This window comes from Colossoma macropomum, unplaced genomic scaffold (genome assembly GCF_904425465.1).
Source record: "Colossoma macropomum unplaced genomic scaffold, Colossoma_macropomum, whole genome shotgun sequence".
Classification (NCBI taxonomy): Eukaryota; Metazoa; Chordata; class Actinopteri; order Characiformes; family Serrasalmidae; genus Colossoma; species Colossoma macropomum.
This window is the reverse complement of record NW_023494807.1, coordinates 9,299,769-9,311,343: the sequence shown is the minus strand read 5'-3', so window position 1 is coordinate 9,311,343 and position 11,575 is coordinate 9,299,769. Positions and strand designations below refer to the sequence as shown.

General features: G+C 42.0%; 1 protein-coding gene across 1 annotated transcript in view; it reads left to right on the top strand.

The window, feature by feature from the left end:
• Positions 1-1,403: 1,403 nt before the first annotated feature.
• Positions 1,404-11,575, top strand: part of LOC118797490 — a 157,245-nt gene continuing 147,073 nt past the window's right edge. The window contains exons 1-2 of the mRNA XM_036556864.1: positions 1,404-1,474; positions 1,712-1,769. Coding sequence (XP_036412757.1) covers positions 1,452-1,474; positions 1,712-1,769 — 81 coding nt within the window. The 5' untranslated portion in view covers positions 1,404-1,451. The remainder of the gene's footprint in view (positions 1,475-1,711; positions 1,770-11,575) is intronic.

Below are 11,575 nucleotides of genomic sequence, written 5' to 3'. Positions count from 1 at the left end.
TTCTCTTTATCTACTATTAGGACTTGTGTGAAAATCTGATGAAGTTTTAGGTCAAATTCATGCAGAAATGCAAAAATTCTCAAGTGTTCACAAACTTTCAAGCACTACTGTAAAGCGATGGTTCTTCAAGGGTTCTTTAGTAAAGGCAATGGTTCTGTTCTTTAGAATGATGGAGAATGTATTGTATATGCTTCCATGTAGAGCTGAAAAGAGTTCTGTTATTGCTGTGATGTGATATCAAGCTTTTTGGTGCTATATAGAACCAAAACATTTTCCATCAATCTGAAGAACCATTTCACCATGCAGAGAACCCTTTAAGGTTCCATATAGATTTCATAGTTCTAAAAAGAACCATTGGAGAAACATATTTTTAAAGTATGTACATCGATCAGGCATAACATTATGACCACCTCCTTGTTTCTACGCTCATTGTCCATTTTATCAGCTCCACTTACTATATATATGCACTGTTCTTCAGTGGTCAGGACCCCCATGGACCCTCACAGAGCAGGTACTATTTGGGTGGTGGATCATTCTCAGCACTGCAGTAACACTGACATGGTGGTGGTGTGTTAGTGTGTGTTGCGCTGGTCTGAGTGGATCAGACACAGCAGTGCTACTGGATTTTTTAAACACCTCAGTGTCACTGCTGGACTGAGAATAGTCCACCAACCAAAAATATCCAGCCAACAGTGTCCTGTGGGCAGCGTCCTGTGACCACTGATGAAGGACTAGAGGATGACCAACACAAACTGTGCAGCAGCAGATGAGCTATCGTCTCTGACTTTACATCTACCAGGTGGACTGACAAGGTAGGAGTGTGTAATAGAGTGGACAGTGAGCGGACACATTGTTTAAAAACTCCAGCAGCACTGCTGTGTCTGATCCACTCAGACCAGCACAACACACACTAACACACCACCACCACGTCAGTGTTACTGCAGTGCTGAGAATGATCCACCACCCAAATAGTACCTGCTCTGTGAGGGTCCATGGGGGTCCTGAGCACTGAAGATCAGGGTAAAAGGGGGCTAACAAAGTATGCAGAGAAACAGATGGACTACAGTCTGTAATTGTAGAACTACAAAGTGCACCTATATAGTAAGTGGAGCTGATAAAATGGACAATGAGTGTAGAAACAAGGATGTTAATGTTATGCCTGATCGGTGTATGTTCAGTTTATTAGATTCATATTTTTAATGTTTAATAAGCGTTCCCAGCATCGCAGCCTTGACCCTCTCTCCTCGAGCTCGCCTTCCTGCAGCTCAGCCTGGGAGTGTGTGAAACACTCTGCTGATGGATGCTGATTACGGCGCTTCCCACAGCGCTCTCTCTCTGCACGCGCCGTGATATAAAACCGTGCTGAGCGTGCCATTGGCTGAGAGAACGCTCTGGAAGTCGGAGCCGCTGCTTCCCTCCTCGCGCCACTTCGACCGAGACGTGATCCGGGCATGCTGGGGACCGGCTCTCCTCGGTTAGTGTGACATGCATCCCTGCGAGGCTCGCGCACCACTGTTGCAGTAGACGCGAGCGGATTTGGCGTTGCCGAGTGATTGATTGACTTGTCTCGTGCAGCCCAAACCCCTCTTACCCGGTTATGTCATCGAGAAAGCCAGACGGACCCATGTAGCGCGAGCTGCACGAGAGCTTTACATTCGTTCTGCTTGCTTCACTGATACCTCCAACTTTGCTCTCGTGTCCTTTTTTGCAGGGATCTGAGAGCACGAGGCGAGACGGAGAGGAAGCGCTTATCCCTGAGCATCACGCAGGTATGTGGTCATGTCTTTCCTCACTAACGTCCAACACAGTCAGCAAGGGGTCAGACTCTCGCTGTGTGCCTACCTGCGCGCTTTAGGTGGGAGATACATTTGACGGTGGACGTAGAACTGTAATTAAGCAATTATCAGCAATTAGCACGCGCGTTTTGCGATAAATGATGGGCACGGGGCACAGCTGGAGCTTAGCTCGTGCCCTCGCGCGCTCTACAGTGGTGTGCGTGCGCTGGCAAGTCAAGAGTAGACTTCATCATTCTGCGCTTAGGTCATCAGGTGGCTGATCTCCGAGTACGCAGCATGTCCAAAAGTTTGCACCTGCCTCACCAAAAATGAGGGGTATTAATAGTGAGTTTGTCCACCTTTGCTGCAGTAACAGTCTCTACCCTTCTGGGAAGGCTTTGCACTAGATGTTGAACATTGCTGTGAGGATTTGATTGGGCATTAGTGAGGTCAGGTACTGATGTTGGATGGTCAGTTCTGGATCACTCCAGCTCATCCCAAAGGAGCTGCATCACTCCAGAGAACAGAGCTGGGGGGCAGCTGAGGAGAACAGTGACCTCAAGCTCATGTGCGGCTGCTGCAGTGTCCCGTTCTATTAGCATTGCTTTTCTCTGGACATCATACAAGCTGCGCAGATGTACACCTGAACCAGCAAAGGGTGCACTCTAAAGCGGCTGAAATCAGGCTGTCTGGATACTTTTGGAGTTATGGTGTGCATGAATGCAACGTCCTGCAAGTCTGACCGACAAGTCTGTGTCACCATAGTGAAGGCCTGGATGTTGTTGAGCAGGTTGGGAAAAGCTTGCATGATGTATTTTTACAGGACCTATTTAGGCTATTTGGGTGACTATTGAGCCCTAGTCTGTGTTAGCGACATTAGCCTCATAGCTCCAGTTCTCAGCTAAAAAAGCAAAATTTGGATTCCAAACATGTCTTGGCTGATCAACTACATCTAGGTTTAAGTGTAAAATTGGGTAAGTTTTCTGATTTTTCACTGATTTATTCCTTGACTCCTATTGGAGTGCACTGACCGTGTGTCTGCATTCCAAAGCTTCTACAGAGCAGCTCCTTAAAAATGAATAATTAATTGCAGTGTGATGTATTCAGCACTTTAAAAATTGGTATATTGAACGCACCCCCTATGGCACAGCTCGATCGGCTGTAATAATGCTGCCATTACTCATACCCCACAGAACAGAGCTGTTTATTATTACCCCCAGCCACTGAAAATTAACATTAAAGATGTTTTATCCATAAAAACATGAACGAGACAATATCAAATGCAGTCTGAGAATGTTCTCATGGCTTTGAACTAGTCATCCATCTATCCATCCAGCCATTTATCTATCCATCCATCCTTCCACCCCTGCAATCAATAGTGGAGCTAAGTCTGCATTGACCTTCACTGTAGTTAATCACCGCTCAAACTGAGCAACTGCTTTAACCAAACAGCAGAGATGTTGGGTAGAACATCTAAGACTTTAATGGACCTAGACTATATGTCCAAACGTGTCCTGATGCTCCTTCTAATCAGCTTGTATAGTGTCCATAGAAAAGCATTGATCATTAGAATTAGGACGGAGCAGCTGCACGTGAGCCTAAAGTCACCATGCCCAATGCTAAGCATACAGGGGTATAAAGGTGCCCCAGCATTGGGCTGTGGAGCAGTGGAGCTGCATTCTCTGGAGTGATGGAGCTCCATCCAGTACCTTTGGGATGAGTTGGAGTGATCTATAACTGACCATCCAACATCAGTACCTGACCTCACTAATGCTCAATCAGCTCCTCACAGCAATGTTCAACATCTCGTGTAAAGCCTTCCCAGAAGAGTAGAGGCTGTTACTGCAGCAAAGGAGGACAAACTCACTATTAATACCCTTCATTTCAGAAGAAACGCTGGAGAAGCAGAACCCTCACATAATGTAAAGCTTCTATACCAGTTTAATCGTCCTTCCTAGAACTTTTACTTAAAAACGTTCTTCAATCTTTCACATCTCGTTTACAAACATGGTTCTTCAAAGACCTATTAGACCTATGAAAAGTGGATTTTCTATGCAATCTTAGAAAAAGGTGCCATAAAATGTTTTTTAATCGCTGCCATAGAAGAACTTCTTTTGGTTCCCTTATGAACCATGTTTAAAAAGATACTTGTAAGTGTGAAGAACCTTCAAAGAACATTTTTAAAGAATATGAAGGATCCACACCAAATTTTTTTCCAGTTCTACCTAGAACCTTTACGTCATTTGAGCATTCTTTAAAAAGCGTCTTCGCACACAAACATGGTTCTTTAACGAACTATTGGTTGAAAAGTGGATCTTCTATGCACAAAAAACGCTCTTTGAGCGATGCGATAGAAGAACCACTTTTGGTTCCTTGAAAAAATGCTGTTTGAAAAGAGATGTGTGAGTATTTAGGACCTTTAAAAGATAAAGAGCCCTCACATAATGCAACAGTTTTATACCAGTTTAAGGGTTCTTCTTAGAGCCTTTATATGATGTGGAGGTTCTTTAAACTTCACCATCCGTTATTAAGAAGAAATCTCTTCTTAAAACCCACTTATGCAGTTTTCACGAAGGTTCTGACATTCACCAATGTTCTCTTATTTGGGATTTGTTCTTAGGTAAGAACAGAATCTACACACACTCAAGAGCACAAAGGTGAGAACAGTTCTATGCTTTAAGAACACGTCATGAATCTGATGTAGACTTTTTCTTATGACCTTTTTCAAGAACACATTTAAGAAAATACGAAGGAAGATATTGGAGAACGAGGCTCATTATTCTTTAAAGAACTACCGATCGCAAAGTAAGCGCTCTTAAGATAAGGTACAATAGCCATAAAAGAACTAAGGTGGTAAAGATGGATTTCTGAAGAACCATGCATTGAAAGGTTCTTTAGGGAACAGTTTGTTAGGTTCAAATCAGAATCCGAAGCTGCATTTCTGAGTCGCAGCGAATGCGAGCGCAAGCGCGTTGGTGGATGTTTGTAGAGCTCCAGCTTGAGGCCACTGATGTAGCCTCGCAGGAGACAGTTAATGGCTTCTGAAATACATTATAAAGGAAAGACCGGCGATGCGGTGGTGTGCAGAAGCCAAAAACCTCATTTGCGAGGTAGACGGAGATGAAGAAAGGTAGAGAGAGCTAGACAGAGAGAGAGGCAGATATTAGATGGCGGAAGTGTGCTCCACTTCCTCTGTTCTCCCGGAGGAGTGGAGGAGTGAGTGTAGAGTGCAGACTGAAAGCCTTGACTGTGTCTTAAAAAGCCATAAGTGTCCCCAGATCGGATGCATTGCCTCTGTATATTATTAAAAATAAAGGTTCCTGAGTGGTTCTTGGCTTGGATGTAGGGTTCTCTGGAAAACTTGTTGGTTTAAAGCCACTATATTACATCGAGAACTTTCATATAACACATCTCTTTTACTAAAATTGAACCATCTAGTAAAAGGTTCTTCAGGGAACCAATAGTGGCTCTTCTAAAGAACACTGTTTGTGTGCTTTGGCACTGACATACATGATTGGTAAAGCATGCAGAGCTGTGCTTTGAAAGCGTGTTGCATGTGTGCTTCCATGTGACCTGACGTACTTAAAACACTGATGCAATTTGCACATCAAGTTGACCTTCAGGACTCTGTGTGCCCAGTTTAAATGGCTGAATGCATTAACGACCTAGAACTTTCCCTCGTGTCTCAAACAGTCCTCTGATTGACTCTCAGACTCTGAGTTTAGTACTGATAATCAGAAATTTACGGCTAAATACACATAAAAAATTATTCAAAATGCAGTCACGCTTACATAACTGAGGCTAAATGCTAGCCATGCGGCAGGTGCATGCTTCTGAGCTGAGAGAGTGGGGGAGGGGCGGAGAAACGGGCAAAAAAGGTGACAAAAATGGCCCTTGTCCTATTCACTACAGTGCACTTCTTTCCCCTCTTTCCCCTTAAAATCACACAAACAGGCCCTAAAACAGATTTTAACAGATAAATAACAATAAATATGACAAATTTTATTATAAAATGAATACTGTTTAGCTCTGTCTTTCAGTTTGCATTGATTTTGAGTATTGAAAATATCTGATATTAAATATTCAATTCAATTTGTAATTAAAAATAAAGCCTGTCTTGCTGCATATCTGAGTTTTAGCCCTCAGCATGAATCCAAGAGGACAGAAAATCAATAAAAAGTATGGCCGCCTTATGCTAATTGTTTATTTTTGGTCATAATAACCAATAACATGAATCATCCTCAGAATTCTTACACTTTCAGTTCACAGACAGTCCAGACTAACAATTTCTGAAAAGGTATCTGAGGTGCCACTTGTTTTCAAGATCTGTATAACAAAAGATTACAAAATTCAGCAGGCGCTAGGTAAATGTTTGATTAGAAATGGCCCAAATTCATAAAGATATCAAATTTCTGTTCGCATTCACATGTCAAACAATGTCATAGCTGAGCAGCCCAGGATCTCCTGAAAATAACATATGGCATGTAAATACTTTATAATTGCAACTGTAGTTGTAATTGACCCAAAATATCAGTAAAAAAACCCAAAATTCTAGGGTTCTAAGGATTTAAGAGGAATTCCACCAATTCCACCAAAAAATTCTGTATTATTCAGTCATTAAACACAGTTATTCAGATTGGTGTAATGTGAAATGGTTAATTGTAGAGAAACTTTGCAGTGGTGGGTGCCGCAATGTCTACAACACGTATAATCAACATTTAAAAACATGTAGGTTCACTGGTGGTTTTGTTTAGTAAATAAAATGACTATATTTGTGTTGTAGTCATGGTGACCCCTGGTTCCTATCTCCACCACTGTAAAGTAATCTAAGTCTCTACAATTGACCATTTCACACCAAACCACTCTGAATCACTCCGCTTACATCTTGACTGTTTATGCAAAAATTTTTAAAAAAGGGTGGAATTCCCCTTCAAGGTTATATTTATGCTATGTGTCTACAAATGTGCCAGAAAGGCCCCACAGTGTCCCAAAATCAGACAGATCAGGCTTCTGTACTTTGGGAGCGAGACAGATGATTCCTAAAGCATGATGGGATTCTTCATGGCTTTAGAGTCCCCCTCATCCCCTCCGCTCGCAGTGCAGCACCGCAGGCAGATCCATCTCTGGAATGGCGAAGGTGCCTCGACTCCTGCCATGATGAAGATGATTTCTGTGGCGGGTGGGGAGCCGTGTGCTGTGTACCTAGCCCTACTTTATTAGTCACGGATGCTGCGCTGGATCCATCTGTTTGCTGCACAGGGGAGGGGACGGCGGGGTTCGGGCGAAGCTGGGGGTCCGTTTCGCTGGGGCTAAATGAATCGGCGCCGTGTTTAATTGGACGAAGCTTTATGCTCTGACGCGGTGATGGAGGTGGCAAAGCTTGTGCCAGCTCCATATGCTCTCCAAAAGACTGCACCAAGGGTCTGATGGCACCATGAGACCAGCCCACCAGAGACCACCCTGCACTCTGATAGAGTGTATGATCATTCTCGCTCAGCTCCCCCCACCGTATGTGTGTCTCTCTCTTGTTCTCTCTCTCTGTCTGTATCTCACTTTCTGTCTGTATCTCACTTTCTGTCTGTATCTCTCTCTCTCTCTCTCTCTCTCTCTCTCTCTCTCTCTCTCTTTGTGGCTCCAACATTCTCATTCTCTGTATGTATGTATCTCTCTCTCCCTTTGTCATGTTATCGTTCTTTCTCTCTCTGTATGTCTCTCTCTTTCTTTCTTACTCTCTCTTTCTGTCTGTATCTCTCTTTCTCTCTATGCCCCCCCTCTCTCTGTGTGTATGTAAGTATCTCTCTCTCCCTTTGTCACGTTCTCGCTTTCTCTCTCTGTATGTCTCTCTCTCACTGTTTTTTACTCTCTCTCTCTCTGTATGTATGTACCTCTCTCTCCCTTTGCCATGTTATCTCTCTTTTTCTCTCTGTATGTCTCTCTCTTTCCGTCTGTATCTCTCTGTCTCACAAGCTCATTTTCTCCTCTTCATTTCTCTTTCACTTCCTCTCCTTATCTCTTTCACTGTCTTTCTTCTTCTTTTTTCATTTTTTCATTTTTTCTCATAATCTCTAATGTCCTTTACTCTTTTTCTGTTTCTGATTTTCTTTTTTCTGTATCCTTCTTAATTTTTCACTTGATCATTTATTTCCTCTCTCTCTCTCTCTCTCTCTCTCTCTCTCCCCACATTTTTTCTTGTTTTTCAATTTTCATTTTTCTTCTTTCTCTTATTATGTCTTCAATTATTTCATCTTTCATTCATCTTTCACTCGCCCTCTCACTCTTTCTCTACCTGTCTCTCATTTTTTGTTCTTTTCCGTTTTCTCCCTTTCTGTTTATCCTTTTCTTTGCTCTGCCTGTCGCTCAACTTCCATGCTCTCTCCTTCTCTTTTATTCTTTCATTTATTCTTGATTTCTGTGCCCCTCTCCCTTCTTTCTCTCATTTTCCCCCTTCTGCTTCTCTGTCAGTTTTCTTTCTCTCTCTCTCTCTCTCTCTCTCTCTCTCTCTCTCTCTCTCTCTTTCTCTCTCTCTCTCTCTCTCTCTCTGCCTCTTTCTTTCTTTGTCTCTCTCTCTCTCCCTCGCTCTCTGTCTCTCTCACTCCCCCATAAACTCATTGTCTCTTATTTCTTCTCTCTCATTCTCTCTTTTTTTATCTATCTTGTTTTCAGTCCTTAATTTCTCCTCTTCATCTGTGATCGTCTTCATCTGGGCGTCTCAGGGTCATCCAGCAGTTTGACCGCTCCATTACAGTAACAGATTGTTTCCATGACCTGTTCCTTCACATAACATCCTAAAGCTGCCTGGTCTGTTCTTATCGCTCTGTGTCCTCAGATACTAAACTAATCTGCTCACATAAAGACTCTGTTCAAGGTGAATGTGCTTCTAATCACAGTGGCTTGGACATCTGACACTAGTTTCAGGCTGTGTCTGTGTTCGTGTTTCTGCGTAGATTTCTTATCACTGTGTCTCTGAAACGGAAGCTTTGGAGGAGAAAACAATAAAGAAATTTTGGGTCCCCCTGATCACATGATACCACCAGTGTAAGGAGGGTAGCACATGCTTCCTTCAAGTCATATAAAGCCAGTTCAAATAACTTCATAATCAAATTCTTAAGCTGTAGACAGAGTCATTCAGAGTGGTTTGGTGTGAAATGCTGAAATCTGAATTGTTGAAGTAGTGGTGATAGGAACCAGACATCCACCTCTAAAAGCTCCCTCACATGAAATGGTTTTGGTTGTGTTACGAGTTTTTGGGCAAACATATACTTTTGGAAACAAGTCACTAAGTTGCAAGTAATTAGTAATCTCAAGTCTTGACACTCTAGTCCCAAGTCAAGTGCCAAGTCAAGATAATCCAGTCCCGAGTCAATGAAGGTTCAGTCTCAAGTTGAGTCCAAAGTTAATAGTTCTTATCTTTGAGTCCTAAACAAATCAGTCTGCATTCTTCAGCTAATTTAAGGCCACAACACTGAATAATGGTAGCAGTGCCTTTTAATGACAGCACGGTAGCAGCGTATGGCTGTAGGTTATTATTTTTTGTTTTGTTCTGTTTTTTTACCCTTACAACTAAAATACAAAACCCATGGTACACAAATAACCATGACAGGTGTACTGTATACACAAAGAGTAGCGCAACTACACATGAAAAGAATTTTAAAAGTACTACTGAACTGAACACTGGACTCACAGGATTATAATAAACAATAGCTCAGCACAAAAACTTGTTCAGCCAACTTAAATCAACTAATAGTCTGATTAAATTTTGAGGCCAACAGAAACCAAAACGACCACGCTGAACTCAGTTTACAGAAAAGACAGCAAAATGAAGGTGATTGTACGAAGCTGAAGTTGTCTTTTTTCACCAGCAGCTTCTTATTCAAGTTTTCTGTTCCACATTGAATGGCGCAGCAGTTACGTTCAGGCGCCTGACTGCTGCACCATTTAAGGTGGAACGACAAATACAAAACTGGCAAGTCAGCTTCAGCCTCGTGGTGAATGTTGCACTTGTTTTGCCTGCAGAAGCTGTTAAATCGATCAAAATGAGAAAAATGGTCAGTTTGCCTGGTGAGTTTCTCAGTAAGAGTTTAAGTGCTGAGTGAGGGAGCATTGATGCCATTGATGCTTCGCTTGTTTCTAGCTTATGAAGACAAACTTGAGCTCTGATGCTTCATTTGTCTTCCGAAATAAACTAAACCTGGCATAAACACAGTGACTGACAACCGACGACTCAAGATATCAAAGACGAATCCGTTCACATGAAAAGTAACCGACTATGTAGAGTCCTGTCTGCAGCCAGACTCTCGAGACTCTCGAATTTCGAGACATTTCTTCCACTTTGGGTCCCAAGTCTTTCCAGGTCATAAGGCTGAAGTCCAAGTCAAAGTCCAAGTCATTGGTGTTGAAGTCGAAGTCGAGTCGTAAGTCTTTCTCGATTTTCTTGAATTGAGTCTCAAGTCATCAAATTTATGACTCGAGTCCAAAGTCATTTGACTCGAGTCCACATCTCTGCTTTTTAAAAAGCACTGTAAAGAAATCTGAGTCTCTACAATGAACCATTTCACAGCAAACCACTCTGAATGACTGTTTACATCTCAAACACTGATTTCTTTGGAAATTTAAAAAATGTGGAATTTCGCTTAATGTATTTTAATGGTCTGTTCATTGTGAAATGTTCAGAAAATGTAAAATCCAGCATTCAAGTGGTGTAAAAATGTATTTATGAGGTTTTGGTATGACAATGTTGTTTCTCATACTGCGTCTCAGTGTAGTGCACAGTGTGCCAGAAGGACGTTTGAGTGCCGGCGCTGGTCTTTTATCTCTTAGCGCTGGCAGCCTGTAGTTGTTTGAATGTGTTCCACTTGTGTCATTTACAGTACACGTGATATCAGTGTAATTACAGCTCATGCGACTGCATCCACTGCGCAGCGTTTTTCCTCGTCCGTTTTGGGCAAGGACCTGCATCTCAGACTCTGAATAATGGCCCGCTCCCGGCGGCGCTCATGTAAATTGATTTCCAATTTTCCAATTAATGGCCATCCTTACAGATACAGCTCTTTCCCCTGATTCAACATTTCCCCCGGACTGAGACGGCCGATAACATCGCCTGTGCAAATGAAGCCGACGTAGTGACTGGATCAGATCGTGTTGGGTGATATTCTCTAATTGAGCGCAAAAACAGCACTGACTCCAGCTCAGTGAATGCCATTTGCAGCACTGCGAAAGACTGATGGAAAGCCTTGGTTTAGAGCTGTAAGAATTATATGTATATTAAAGCCTTTTCGTTTGGCCGAAAATCCTCCCTAGGATATCCTGACTACAACTTCAAAATCATATCGAACAAGATAAAAACTGAAAAAAGAAAAGATACAGTGTTTTGTCCCTTGCATACAGAGATTTCGCCAGATTCTCTAAATCTTTTAATGATATTATGTACTGTAGATGATGGAAAGCAAAAGTTCTTTGCTATTTTACGTTGAGAAAAGTTATTCATGAATTGTTGCACTTTGATCATGTCTTTCACAGAGTGGTGAACCCCTCCTCATCTTTACTTCTGAAAGACTCAGCCTCTCTAAAGTGTTTTTTTAGCATTATATAACTTTATCAGCCTTTTCCCAACTTTTCTGGAACATGTTGTTGGTCAAATTCAAAATGGGCATATATAAAAAGCAAATATAAACAACACACATCAGAAAAATATGAAAATATTGTTTCTGAATAACTACAGCTTTACCAGCTGTTAATATCAGTTTCATTAATATACTTATTTAAAACCAAAATTTTACTTCATTTCTCTTTGTTTATTAAAG